Below are 15,158 nucleotides of genomic sequence, written 5' to 3' on the forward strand. Positions count from 1 at the left end.
TTCCATATCTCGTACAATGTACACGATTAGCATAATTCAGATAGATTGCATATGTGCGAATATATTATTGCACGCCCCCGCAAGTATTTAGCATATTTAAAAAGATTCGTTTCATTTGTCATGTTGCACGATAACATAAGTAAGTAATATGGACAATATCTTTCCATTAATATGGACGACATTGAAACCAAGTTGTTCGCCTGGCGACAGGTTAGAATTAAATGTAACTAACGAATCGTGTCGATTTTGAGTTTAAATTTTAATTCGAATTGTCTATGGCAGTTCGATTTTCTGCATTCTAATTGGACGATAAGATTTATTATCTGAAATAATTTTTTGTTCATTGGTTGTATCAGAAAACGTTTCGAATGAATTTTAATTTCTTTTAAATGAAATAAAATAAAACTTGTTAAAAAGTATCTATAAAAATTAACGCATCAAGAACCAAGAATTTCTGAAATTAATCATTTTTTAGTTGAAATAATTAAATACTCTTGGAAATAGCTGATACGATCTAAAAATTTACTATGCATAAAGAGATTTTTTAATAAATGAAACTAAACTGTTCTTTCTATCATTAAGGTGATGAAACGATAATAATGGTCCATTATGCAGAACTTATATGAATACTAGCATGCCCCGTCTCGGCTTCGCCCGACCTTGTGCAAAACCAATTTATGACCAGACGATCGTCCTGACATATATATCCGCGATAATGCAATTCTCTCGCGAGAAAGCGCTCGAGAAGCTTCGCCACCTGGTGGTAACATCGCAGTACTGCTACGGGCGAGGTATCGCGCGGGCCGAATACGCGCATGCGCGCGCAAGTAGACTGTCGTATACAGGGGTCACGTGGTCTGCCAAACAGTCGATCACATGAAATCTTTGCATATAAATTACATGTTAATAACGCGCTTCTGAGACATGCTACATAGCCTATGTCCGTCCTAGAGTATGCAGAAATATCGTGTCAAAATTTGAGGAAGATCGGTTCAATAGGTCTTGAGTTTTGCGCGAACATAAAAATCGGCTCTCTCTTTATATAATAGTATTATAGGGAAAACACACCATCATAAAAGTGCGCGTATAACGCATATTCGTAGAAATTTTTCGATGTTTTTTTTTTATAAACCATCAGTGAAAGTAGACCTTTCCAACGCATGTACTCGTTTGAAAATCGGTTGAGTGGTTCTCGAGTTATAAAATCACGAACATAGGACAACTTATTTTTATATATATAGATAATAAATAATAAATTATATTAATTTTCATCGAACAATTATACAACTAATATAGCTTTTCCATTTGTAACAGAAATTAATAGTTCTTTTATAGCTTTACATTATTTAGTGTTAGGTATTAGAAAATGGTGAATCATTGTCAAGCATTTGAATAATTATTATGATCTATTGGTCCGAGTTAACATGCTTTTTGTATATTTCTTGTGAATTTTTAAATTGTTCTCAGGGTAAATTTCAGTGATAAATTTTATTTGTTTTTTATATCGTTTTAGTTTGTTAAAGTATGTTTGGATTAATTTTATTTTGAAATTTAGCAAATTAGTATTCAGAATTCACTAGATATGTAACGCTGTCGTTGACACGACCAATCACTGTCATCCACGTATTTATGTGCATTAGTTACTGGCGCTGTCATATAAATTAACCGCGATTGCGAATTTAGTAGCTTTGTTAGCGTCGTGACGCACAATGGGGCAGAACAAGAATATACTTTATTCGTGGACTGGCGATAAGGAGGAGGACAAGGTTGGTGCATCTTACAAAAGAAAAAAGTTCAATCTCGCGTTAAAAAATCTATTTACCTGACAAGTGAAAAACACTGATTTTCTAAATTACATTTTCTTAAAGTTAAATCACCTCGGTATGTTTCATTAAATATTATGTCGGAATTCAATTCAATTAAAATGTTATTTTAGTGTTATTTAACTTTGTTATTTTTCCAAATTTGAAATTAAAAATTTTTTGTATTAATTTGATACCAAATTTTGTCCAGTTTTTTTTACAAAAAAATGTAAATCATTCAACTGGTCACCTTTCATCTTTGCTATACATATGTATATTTTCTATTTACATCGGAAGCTAACCAGAATTTGATACCAAATTTTGTCCAGTTTTTTACAAAATTTCGTATCAAATTCTGGTTAGCCTCCGATGTAAATAGAAAATATTAGAACAGTCTAACAACGCGTATTAAAAATAGTTAAACTTTATACATAAGCGTCAGACTACTAACAGACTACTAACGCGTATTGAAATCACTGAAACTTTATTTACGTGTAGTTTCAATATTATCAGTATTTTTCTCCTTTAAAATGATTTTTGGTTTATGTAGATCCAACTTTCCGTTTTCGAGATATCAAAATTTATGTAAAGGAGTAATTTTTAAGATTTACTGTCTCTGTCTAACCTGTCGACCAGGAAGTCGTAGTATTTCCAAGAATATACTACGCACTGTTTACTATTTACACGCGCGGTCAGTGACCTCGCGCGGACGTAAACAATGAAATGTAAACAAACGCTTCGAAGCCTTATATCTCCGGAACTAGCCACGCCATCTACTTGAAACAAAAATCGCCATATCTCCGGAACTAATTACGCTATCGACTTGAATGAACACTCATTTTAAAGGTCATTTCATCCACCATGCGACGAACATAACAACTATTATTATTTATACTGTCTTCTATGTTTATTTTGAAATTTACTTTAACTCTATGCGCCTAAACAAGTTTCAGCAATTTCTGTTGATCATATTGTCCGGTAAAACTGGATTATTAATTGTTCATTTAATTGAAAATGAATTTAAATTTGTGTACAGAATGTTTGTATAATTACTATGCCATTTTCACGTAAATAATTGTTTTTTCCGGAATTAACTACAGGATCCAAAACAAAATTTGTTTTCAAGGGTGTTTTATCTTCTATCCGATAAAAATTATAAATTTCGACGTAGTTCGTAAATTTTCTGTATGAAATTAGAGTACTAAATATACACATTTATAGTAAAATTATTAAATATTTTTGTACAAATTTTTAAAATTCATGCTTTGAGGACAAAATATATAACATCAAAGAGGAAGATATGTTATGAACAAACTTCAAAACACAATTTTCTTTGCGTATAATGATCCGATGGGGATTAAAAAATTTCGACGTAGTTTTCTGTATGAAAATTATAACACCAATCTTTTCCAAATGAAAGGAAGGAATATTTTAAAAATATTAAAATCTTGCTACACTCAATATTGCGTAAAATTGATTGTAACAAACTCTCAGCCGTGAATTTCAGAGCTAGTTAACCAGATGCAAATACAACAATCGTATTAAATTGGTCATATATCAATTTAAAATTATATTTTAGAATACCTATTTTTAACATGTTTTCTTTATCCTAAAAAATACTATTTTATGAAATTTCTTGGGGTGAGTAGCTGCTGAATATTATTCAACAGGTAACAATATTTGCTAATTTAAGAAATAATTTTAAACTCGACTTACGAAAATATTTGATTTAATAAATTTTCATACATACGAACAGCTTGTGGATGCTACTTGTGGGCGTTTAAATTAATTATTCTTTGTCAGGTACTGCTGGAACCGGTCAATTACATTTATTGCGTTCCTGGAACCGATATCAGGCCAAAGTTGGGAGAAGCTTTCAATCATTGGTTAAAAATACCGCAGGATAAATTTAACGCGATTCAAGAAATAATACAAATACTTCATACATCTACCCTTTTGTGAGTTTGCCCTGTACCTTTACAATTTACGCTGTCGACACGCTCGAGTTTCATTAATCAACGGAATGTTTATTAGAATCGACGATATTCAAGACGATTCAACCTTAAGAAGCCTCAACCCTGCTGCACATCATATTTATTCGGTAGCTGCCACGATCAACTCTGCAATTTATGCTAACCATATTGCCTTGGAAAGAATTCTTGCCTTAAATCATCCAGAGGTGAGCAATATTGCTAGGAGAACTCTATTTTCTGTCCATTATCGAACTCTGTGAGCTTCGATTCTAATGTTTCTATCGTTACAATTATTATTAGGCGGTGAAAGTGTATTTAGAGGAAGAATTGAATGTTTATAGAGGACAGGGTCTGGAAATTTATTGGAGGGACAATTGCATTTGTCCACCCGAGAGTATGTATAAGAGGATGGCGATTCGAAGTGAGTGTACGATGATCTGAGTATGAAAGTTCCACGTAACTTTATTTGCCAAATTCACGGAATTATTATAACCATAAGAATAATGAACGTGTTGCAGAGACAGGTGTATTCTTTAACACAGCTGTCCGGTTTATGCAGCTGTTTTCAAACTGTAAACAGGACTTTACACACCTGATAGAAACTATAAGCGTTTACTATCAAATTCGGAATGACTATTTCGATTTGTATCGCGAAGAGGTAAATGCAAATTGATATATTAATATCGCGTTGTACAGGGGTCTTTTCGAAAACTGTTCAAATTTTTTAAAAATGAAAAAGAAAAAGGTTTGTACAGTTTCTTGTGACCAACAGGACAATGTCTTTCAATTTTTCATGTTTCTCGAGAAATGAAGGTAATTTTCGTGGCAATCAAAAATATTATATGAGATGTTCGGTCAACCCCAGGAAAAATTTTAATGGGAGATTCTAGAGCCCAAAATAAGACGAAAATCAAGAATACTAATTTGTTGATGGAGGTTTCGTTAAAAAGTTATTAACGTTTAAAGTTCCGCGTGTAGAATCTGCGACCTGCGCACGCGCGATAATAGTTCTCGCCACAGGCGAGATATACGAGTAGACATTACATGCAATTTTTCTGGGACTCCAGAGCTCTATTAATAGGCATTGTTTGAATTATGATATCATTAAAATCCTTCAATCCGTCTAGAAGTTATGGTTTTTTAAACATACGCATGAAATTTCGGGGAAACATTTCTTTCCTCACATTTGATTTTTGGTAAGGAATTTTTTTCTCAATAATGGTTACGATTTCGGAGATATGAGTATTCACCAATAATGATTGTAATTCACCACTGTAATCGAAAATAATTTTTCCAGAATGATTTGAAATTTTTTTTTCGCCGAAAAATTTAGACCCCTCGATTTTTCTTAGTAATTCGTTTTTTATTTTTAGTAATTTTCTTTGCCGCCCTATAGAAAAGTTGTATAATACTTTCTTGTAGGTGCCCATGCTTTCTATTTCAAAAAAAAGTTTCATTGAAATATATTCACCATTGTAGGAGTTATGGCTGTTTGAAAATTGGACCATTTTTATGAAGTAATAACATTTCGAATATTTTTGGAATTTCCACATATTCTTCGTCAAAATACGCGTTGTTTGCATTTTGAAAAATTAAAATCCTCCAATCTGTTCAGGAGTTATGACATTTTAAAGATACGCATGCGGGGAAGCATTTCTTTCTCGCCTCAAATTAGATTTTCGGTAAGAAATTTTTTTCTCGAAAATGGGTAGGATTTCGGGGGTATGTGTAATGACGAAAAATGATAGTAATAGACCACTGCAATTGAAAATAATTTTTTTACATCGATTTGAAAATTTTTTTTACTGAAAAATTTTAGCACTTACCCAAATTTTTTTCTTGAAAATGGGTAGGATTTCGGGGGTATGTGTAATGACGAGAAATGATTATAATAAACCCCTGGAATCGAAAATAATTTTTTTACAACGATTTAAAATTTTTTAATTTCGCCGAAAAATATCAGCACCTGTTCGAATTTTTTTCTCGAAAGTGCGTAGGATTTTGGGGATATGTGTAATGACGAAAAATGATTGTAATAGACCCCTGCAAACGAAAATAATTTTTTTACAACGATTTGAAATTTTTTTTTTTGCTGAAACGTTTCAGCACTTACCGGAATTTTTCTCTCGAAAATGGGTAGGATTTTGGGGGTATGTCTAATGACGAAAAATTATTGTAATTGACCACCACAACCGAAAGTAATTTTTCTAGAACGATTTGAAATTTTTCAATTTAATTTTTAATAACTTTTTGACGAAGCCTCAATCAACAAATTACTATTCTTGATTTTCGTCTTATTTTGGCCTCTAGAATCTCTCACTAAAATTTCTCACACGGTTGGCCGAACAACCTGTATAAAACTAATTTCTCTTTCATTTTTTTCTAATTAGAACAGTTTTCAAAAAAATCGCTGGCTGGTAATAGCATGAATACCCTGTATAATAATGACTCTTGCAGTATACCGAGGACTCGCATTTCGCCGAGGATGTATCGCTAGGGATATTCAATTTTCTTATCATACATGCAGTACAAAGTCATCCGGAAGATAGAGAGATAATATGTATCCTTTATTCAAGTATAGATAATCTTGTTTTGAGGTCACATTTCTCTGAAGAAATACTTTGTTATTCCTTAATGGCAACGATTAAAGACATTCTCAGACGGCAGACGAAAGATATCGAGGTGAGACGGTATTGCATAAATCTATTAAAGAAGTTTGGCTCGTTCGCTTACACGAAAACTGTGCTCGAAGAAATGGATAAAAAAATCAGAGACGAAATTCAACGTTTAGGTGGAAATGCTGCGTTAGTGAAAATTTTAGACAGCTTACTAGATTGGAAGCATTGAGGTGCTCAGCAGAAGCTGAATTCGATTATACCTTATATCTTTATACTTTATTAAATAATCAATGTTCCAAAGAAAATAACTTCGACGTTATCTGTTTCAGACTGTGCGATTATTTCTCGAATAAAATAATAACATATGACGTTAATTTCAATCATTTTTTTCATACCACATTGAACAGCTAACAAACAGGTTCTGTATAATTTAAGGTGGTCTTTCTTCAATGTCCCTTTCTTCTTCGAAAGAAGAGTTCAGCATCGAACCTATTGAGCGTATGAATTCTGTACAATGTTAACCAATAGTTATAGATAATAAATTAACATATGCACATACGGAACAGCGACTGCTCTTAATTTAACACGCGTGAACACTGACACTCTATCAAAGTCTTCTCTGTTGAAGTACTGTGATCATAAAAGAAGTAGTTTTGGCAAACTGAATGAATCTGTGGGCGTCGCCTCCCATGCTCGCCACCAGAGGGCCCCTCGGTGTACATATATGTGGGGTCGAGACTTATGGTCTCGTCCGCACGAGAATAGATGGGAGCATTTTCCCGATAAGTTGCGAATCCGCCGTAAGGCTGCGCGCGCAGCGCAGCAGGGCGAAAGCGCGTCCTCCCGAAAAAGCAAGGACGCTTAAGACACTGCTTTGTGAGAACTCCGCGAAGGAGCACCCCAAAAAGAGAAAGATTTAGACTCCTGTTTTTCACGACAAAGACTTGTACGCCTTGCGTCTAATAAAGTACTAATAGTTATTGTTATTGTTACGTACAACGTGTTCAGTTATTTTGAATATCCATATCCGTGGTAATTCGTGGAAACGAGCCACGTGCATTAAATAAGAAGTAACCCACATATACATTCCTCGAACGACTTCCCAATATCCCACATCCCAGTCGTCTAAGGCAGGGCCTGCTAGAAAGCCTTACTGATGGTCCTTACTCTTTCTTATATACAGTGAAAACTCGATAAATGTCCTCAAGAGCTGTTCCATAAATGATACATTTTTATCCCCACCACTAGGGGGATCCCCCTTGAACCAGTGAGGCGAAGTGTAACCGGAGACGTAGCGGCTTTCTTTAAAAATCTTTATTGCCTTCGTCATCTTAGTTTAAATGTCCCTGTCAGTGTGACCACACTACTGTACAAGAAGAAAGTTTTTTATTTTTTACTTTTTTTTAATAAAAATTTTACTATCATGTAGGGAAGATTTTTCTAATTAAAATGAGACTAAACACGATATAAATCGGCCAATATTTGTTACCATAATATTGAATTAAATATTGTGTACTCATATCTTCGCAAGGTCAGTGGATTGGTACATTTATCGAACAGTGGTAGCTAACGAAACCCCCTATTTCATAAGTGTTGCAGTTTTTGATCACTTACGAAACGGTGGAACCGTTCCGTTTGAAAATAGCTACCTTCCGTTCGATAAATGTAGCCAGCACCTCGATGCGTCGTTCTTTGATATTTCCGAACATAGGAAAGGACAGCACAAGAAGGATAAATAAAGAGAGAAAGACTCGCAAGTACAATATTTAATTCAATATTATGCTACCAAATATTGACCGATTTATATCGTGTTTAGCCTCATTTTAATCAGAGAAATCTCCCCAACATGATAGTGAAATTTTTATTAAAAAAAAGTAAAAAATAAAAAACTTTCTTCTTGTACAGTAGTGTGGTCACACTGACGCGGATATTTAAACTGGGGCGATAAATCCGAGTTTCAGTCCCTCTTTCTTCTTTAGCTACTGACTCTTTCTACGTTCGAAGCGTCGGCAAACTACAATCAAATTCGAAAGACGATTCTCCTATTCCGTAAGTGTTGCTGACCGGACCCGGGGTAGCGACATTTATCGAGTTTTCACTGTACTCCTTTCCTTTTCACGCTTCCTATGAATCTCACGAGTTCCTAACCGCAGCGACGCAGCGCCACAAATCTAATTCCATGGCTGGCTCACTGAATTCTCAAGAAACTTGTGAAATGCAATATTCAATAACGAAATTATATTAAAATTATTCATAACATATAATAAATGCAATATTCACGCATAAAATGCAGTATAATCGTAACTAAAACTATTTCAAGTGATAATGTTCGATTTTGATGAAACTTTGTACGACTGGTAGAGTAACCAAAAATATTTAATACGTATTTTTTTTTCTTTCTCATTATACATGTTAAGAGAGTGGAAAACGCCCCCAAAAACTATATGGTTTACTATCCAAAAGAACAATTGGGTATATGTCAATTGCACTGTGACATATTTTTATATTTATTCAAATATAATAAATTTTTGGAGTAAAATGATAATTGGCGTTTTAGTAAATTTGAATATCGATACTCCATGCTAAATAGAATACATGTTGGTAGAAAATAAAACAAATAATTGTATTTATAGTTTACCTAGTCAAGGTTTTGGCGGTGACAGTATTTTTGCATGATTGTGCGTTTCACGCGAGATACTTGCAATTTATTGAACATAATATGGACCAGCATACCGACACAGAATTTCACACGTAAGTCAATCATCGTATCACTTTTTGCCCAACACCATGACGTGATACATAATCACGCATTCCGCTCAGGAAACTGAAAAAGCACTCACGTATTTCATGCATCCTAACGTGCAAAATTCCACTAAATTATGCGCATAAATTACACAAAACGATTTATAAACTGGTGACAGCGAATCCATTAGTTTCAGTTCCACTGTAACACGCAATGGAAGAGACCAAAAGTCTGTTTTATTCACTGCCCGGTGATAACGAGGATGACAAGGTTAGGGCGATGTAATGGCGAAAGAAAATCAGTCTCGTAGTAAGAAACGCTTTAATATGACATCGTCGGTAAATAGAACCTGGACAGTTTCTAGTAATTTTTGCTAACTAGTGGACTTTCTAATACAGTTTGAGAGAACGAAACCGCGAAAGACAGCTTTAAGTTTAAAGAATAATTAAATTTTCATTTAGAAAAATTCGATACGAAGAATTCTCCGTTAAAATTCGAAGACTTCAGAAGTTACTTCTTCAGAACTTCATTGTTTTCAAAGACTCGATAAACGTCCATTTTATACTGGCACCAATTCACCTAAAAATATTATTCAAAATCGAAAAGAAAACTGCTACTTCAACGAATCCAACGCGCCCGCTAAAAATAATCTCATTTTAAATTTTATTCACTACGTACGAATTTCTTTCTTAGTAGCTCATCACAACTTTCATGTACATAATAATGTTATACGCGCACAGACATCTCCAAATAGTAAATTGTAGTAAATACGAATAATAAATTGTTAATTGTTGTAAATACGAATAAAACTCGAAAATTAACTTTCATTAAGAAGACTTTTTTATTAAGTAATCATGTGTTCGGTGGTAAAAGTGACCATTTTGTTACAGCAGATACTAGAACCCGTGGTTTACATGCAGAAATCAATCGAGCAAAGCTTGGAATCCAAGATACCAATTGCTTTTAACGCGTGGTTAAAAGTACCGGAGGATAAATTTCGTGACATTGTATTTATATCACGGACATTTAATATTTTCGATTTCATGTGAGTTCACGATGTACCATAGATTTTGTATTACCAACGATTAATCAATTCGTGTAACTTTTGCAGATACGATGACATACAGGATGAGGCAGGAATAAGGAAAAACCTTCCACTAACTCACTCTACTTATGGGATAGCTAATACATTCAATGCAGCAGGCTATACTATGATCCTTGCTATACAAAAAATTCACGCGATGAATCATCCACAGGTTAACAATATGATGAAAATACAACCATACGGCGTTAAACTTAGATTATAATATTTATTGCTATAACAATTAGGTCATGGAAATATTCCTAGAGGAAGTGTACAACAATCACAGGGCACAGAGTCAGAAACTTTATTGGAGAAAAAATTACATTTGTCCATCTGAAGCTTCGTACAAGGCGCTGGTGCTTAGAAGTAAGCCACAATTAGTTGGCCAGTTAATGTTTTCATTTGTTTATAAATCATTAGCATTATTCAAAACGTAACAAATATACGTACTGTTCGTGCTTCAGGAATAGGAGCGCATTTCAGATTTATGGTCCGTTCAATGCAACTGTTTTCAAATTGCAAAGAGGATTTTACTCCCTTAGCAAATATCATAGCGTTGTGCACCCAAATAAGTAATGACTATTTTGATTTTCATTATAACATGGTAAGCGTGATTTAATGAATATATTACCCTTGTATTAAGCAATAATTACTTTTGGTAATTATTTAAAAGGCAGTTCTCTTCTTCGATTTCAATGATTTCGTGGTAAGTTATCAAAATTAATATCCTGGACAATTTGTCATATATAAATGTCTTTTTGTAGTTCAGGAGATATTTCAATTTAAATAATTCTAAAACACCATTACTGTTGTACTAGTCTAACGTTGGTAAACAGAGCTAACGTCTTACAAGGGGAGGTCATACCCTGTCAACCTGGGATTTCAACCAAATTTGGCAGAGTTGTTGGGGCTGATGTCCAAACGCAATCTGTAAAATACTAGACGTTTATGGCCAGCCATTTTGTTAAAAAATGGCCTTAAAGTTTAAAATTTCGAAGTTGTCGGATCGACGTTTTTTTTTTTTAAATTGTAGGTCTCGAAGAGGGGAACACAAAAGTCCAATACATTTTTGCCGTAACATCAATAGTTTAAACAAAAATTTGAGTTTTTGTGACGGGATAAATGCATATGTACCGTGTAGTTGGAGCTTATTTTCAGTAGTCATGGTGGCCGTAGAGTTAGTGTCGAGGAATTCGGGTCGGAAGACTGGGGTTCGTGTCCCCGGAACTAGAACATTTTGTTTTTTTTCTTTTCTTCGCTTATTTTTGAATTTTTATTTATTTTTAATTTTAATTTTTAATATCATGGAAAAAGATGGCTGTTACAAATAAATAAAATACTATTATGGTTATAAATGTTTATTTTCACACATACTTACAAACATATTCTCATATATATTTACATCTCACGTATAAATAAATACAAAAATTAGATATTTATTTCATACGGGTTTCGCAATGCATTGTATGATTTTTATCATAAAAACAGGAAAAACATAATGGTTTCATACACCAAGCGCATGTTATAAATGCTTGTTCTGTACGGCATTTTTTATTTCTTAGGTCGTGTGGAAAACATACTTGATTCACGTTACAAAAGATTTCTTTTTTATGATTCGGAGGGGTGAGTTTAGACGCATACCATGCATATTTAATCATGTCGGTAAAAATTGGAGCAGATAATTGATAATGGATTATGGAATGTAATTTTATTATATCCTGTCTATTGGTTAATTCTCTGTTTTCGTGGATTAATGTTAGGGCGTTTTGGAGTCTTGAAAGAAAGTTCTTAACCTGTCTAAAAAAATACACGTCACACGGTTGGCAAATGGGTGTACATTTTGGTGGTATCACTTTTAACGTGCAGGTAGCCATATTTTTATCTTCCGGATCATAAAAGATCCTGTCATATAATGCTGGATTTGTTTGTCCACCCCACGAATCGATGACTAATAAGAATTTATTTGCTTTTACGTAAGGTTTTAATATATTTTCCAAAAATAATTGATAGGTATCAGATTGCAATTTCCCTGACTTTGTGCAAGTGACATGTACATTGCCTAATTCCTCTTCTTGTTTTCGAACATCTACTGCTACCCGTGGTCCAAAAAATGCTGTACAGAACAAGCATTTATAACATGCGCTTGGTGTATGAAACCATTATGTTTTTCCTGTTTTTATGATAAAAATCATACAATGCATTGCGAAACCCGTATGAAATAAATATCTAATTTTTGTATTTATTTATACGTGAGATGTAAATATATATGAGAATATGTTTGTAAGTATGTGTGAAAATAAACATTTATAACCATAATAGTATTTTATTTATTTGTAACAGCCATCTTTTTCCATGATATTAAAAATTAAAATTAAAAATAAATAAAAATTCAAAAATAAGCGAAGAAAAGAAAATAAACAAAATGTTCTAGTTCCGGGGACACGAACCCCAGTCTTCCGACCCGAATTCCTCGACACTAACTCTACGGCTACCATGACTACTTAAAATACGCTCCAACTACACGGTACATATGCATTTATCCCGTCACAAAAACTCAAATTTTTGTTTAAACTATTGATGTTACGGCAAAAATGTATTGGACTTTTGTGTTCCCCTCTTCGAGACCTTCAAATTTAAAAAAAAAAAACGTCGATCCGACAACTTCGACATTTTAAACTTTAAGGCCATTTTTTAACAAAATGGCTGGCCATAAACGTCTAGTATTTTACAGATTGCGTTTGGACATCAGCCCCAACAACTCTGCCAAAGGTTGAAATCCCAGGTTGACAGGGTATGACCTCCCCTTGTTAGTGCGGTAGTAATGATGCCTTAAGAATTTAAATAATTTAAATTGAAATATCTCCTGAACTATTAATTTTTCGACGTTACATAGTTAGTACTTTTTTATAACGATTGTCCAGCTGAATCGATTGATGTATTAAAAAATACCTCATTCCATTTAAAAAAACAAAGTTGACCTTTATATGACCTTTACGCGTCCACTCACGAAAAAACTAATAACATCAGAATATGCTCCACTCGATACCATTCAAGCCTCCGCTGAAACATTTTTTGTTACGAGTAACAATAGCGAAAAAATCAAGATGTCAAAATCGGGTGAGACACCCTGTATATAGCAACCCAGAGGTCGGTCGAGCGCTTGTGAGAGCGCGAGCCCTCTGGTGGCGAGCATGGAAAGCGACGACACATGGTAAAAGTTACAAAAAGTGGGTTTAGCGAATGCTGAAGATATGCAAGGTTTACTGTTCCAATAAAGAGTATGCCTACTGTGGAAAAGAGTTTTAGTGAAGACTAGGAATTCATTGTTATTGAAAATACAGTCACTATGATTATTATGTATTGAAATTGTAACCCTTACACTAAAGGTAATAGGTGTCAGGCAGAGATGGGGCAATATTATATTCAAGTAGTAGGTAATCAAAAAAATGAGAGAATAGCAACTTAAATGATCGAGCAGGTAAATTATTATACGTTCATTGTAAAATATTGCATATTATACTTTCCACGCTACATCAAACACACAAATTATTGGAGGTTTAAACTTTTTACTTGGGAACACTTTTATATCTTCGATTTAAAAAGAGGCGTAGCTTGATTCAGGATATACTCTTGATATGGCTCTCAATATTGTTAACGTATCACATGGTCCTTGAAATCGGAGGGAGAGTATGAAATAGATTTCGTAAATAATTTCTTAATTTTGTAGGATATTGATGACAAACGCTACGCCTATGACCTGAAAACAGGAAATTTCAATTTTCCTCTCATACATGCTACAGAGAGTCATCCAGAAGATACACAAATAAAGAGTATCCTTTATTCTGATATAAATTATCTAAAATAACTCGTATCTTTTCGAACACATTCTTTGTTATTCCTTAATGATGGAGAATAAAGCTATTCTGAGACGACGGACGAAGGATATTACAGTGAAAAGATATTGCGTCAAACTGTTGGAAGAGTTCGGTTCTTTTGCTTATACGAGAAATGTACTCGAAGATTTGGATAAGCAAGCAAGAAAAGAGATCGAACGTTTGGGAGGAAATCCATTGTTCGAGGAAATTTTGGATAAATTAATGGATTTGAAACATCCACATAATAAGTGACGTTCTAAGAATGGTATGAATGAAATTTTATTTAAAAATGTATTAAATCTTTCAAGCTGTATCACGACATCCTGAGACCCTGAACTGGAAGCCTCGCGCCATTTTTCTTGTTTTCTGTGATATCTTACATAAATTTCACACGTTTTATGACGTATGTATCTATATTGTGAATTCTATATGTAATTTTCAAAGCAACGCAGAATATTTATAATAAAGTGTAAGTTTTTCGAAGTATTCAATACACAAATATTTATGTCTTAAATAACCCTTTGCAAATGAGAATGTTTGGCGTAACATTATTCGAAAATATTCGTGGTAAACGTTTCCCATGTGATGTGGATATGCAATACAAGAGTTAATTTTTTACTTTTCTAGAAAAGATGGTTTCAATGAGTCATGGATAGTCAACAATGGTTGGATCATGCTCATAGATGATCTACTTGCACACGTCGTCTGTGGTTCTAAAAGTGTAGATTTCTCACTTATTGATCATATAAAATAAAGCGAACGGACTTAATTTCTTGATCCTTTCCCTTCAAAATAACTTGAACCCTTCCTTTTTTTAAAAAAAAGAAAAGCATCGAACATATTGATGCGTACGAATTCTATATTGTGCTGATCAATGGTTATAAATATTTACGTATCTACATATGGAACACGAACATTTTGTTGAAGTCTGCTTCATCGAAGAGTTGTGATTACAAAATAAGTAGTTTTTGCAAAAAGAATGAGGTCATTCCCACGACTATCCTCCACATTGCGTAGCTCACTGAATTTTCAAGAAACTTGTAAAATGCAATATTTAACAGCG

At 33.7% G+C, this 15,158-nt stretch overlaps 2 protein-coding genes across 3 annotated transcripts; both read left to right on the forward strand.

Moving 5' to 3' along the window:
* The first annotated feature begins 1,695 nt into the window (after positions 1-1,695).
* Positions 1,696-6,871, forward strand: LOC122397341 (geranylgeranyl pyrophosphate synthase-like). 2 transcript variants are annotated; one of them, XM_043396463.1, is made up of 7 exons: positions 1,696-1,766; positions 3,606-3,760; positions 3,837-3,981; positions 4,076-4,196; positions 4,294-4,433; positions 6,233-6,335; positions 6,426-6,871. In XM_043396463.1, exons 1-7 carry the CDS (start codon positions 1,710-1,712, stop codon positions 6,620-6,622), a joined length of 918 nt encoding a protein of 305 aa, XP_043252398.1. In that variant the 5' UTR covers positions 1,696-1,709; the 3' UTR covers positions 6,623-6,871. The 2 variants fall into 2 exon arrangements, with proteins under 2 accessions (XP_043252398.1, XP_043252399.1); XM_043396464.1 differs by having other exon boundaries at positions 4,318-4,433.
* A 2,472-nt stretch (positions 6,872-9,343) lies between these two features.
* Positions 9,344-14,398, forward strand: LOC122397387 (geranylgeranyl pyrophosphate synthase-like). The gene is made up of 7 exons (XM_043396523.1): positions 9,344-9,406; positions 10,027-10,181; positions 10,248-10,392; positions 10,466-10,586; positions 10,685-10,824; positions 13,948-14,050; positions 14,139-14,398. Exons 1-7 carry the CDS (start codon positions 9,350-9,352, stop codon positions 14,345-14,347), a joined length of 930 nt encoding a protein of 309 aa, XP_043252458.1. The 5' UTR covers positions 9,344-9,349; the 3' UTR covers positions 14,348-14,398.
* Positions 14,399-15,158: the final 760 nt, after the last annotated feature.

This window comes from Colletes gigas, unplaced genomic scaffold, assembly GCF_013123115.1.
Source record: "Colletes gigas isolate AHSC1104 unplaced genomic scaffold, ASM1312311v1 Colletes_gigas_Sc00009, whole genome shotgun sequence".
Taxonomy (NCBI): Eukaryota; Metazoa; Arthropoda; class Insecta; order Hymenoptera; family Colletidae; genus Colletes; species Colletes gigas.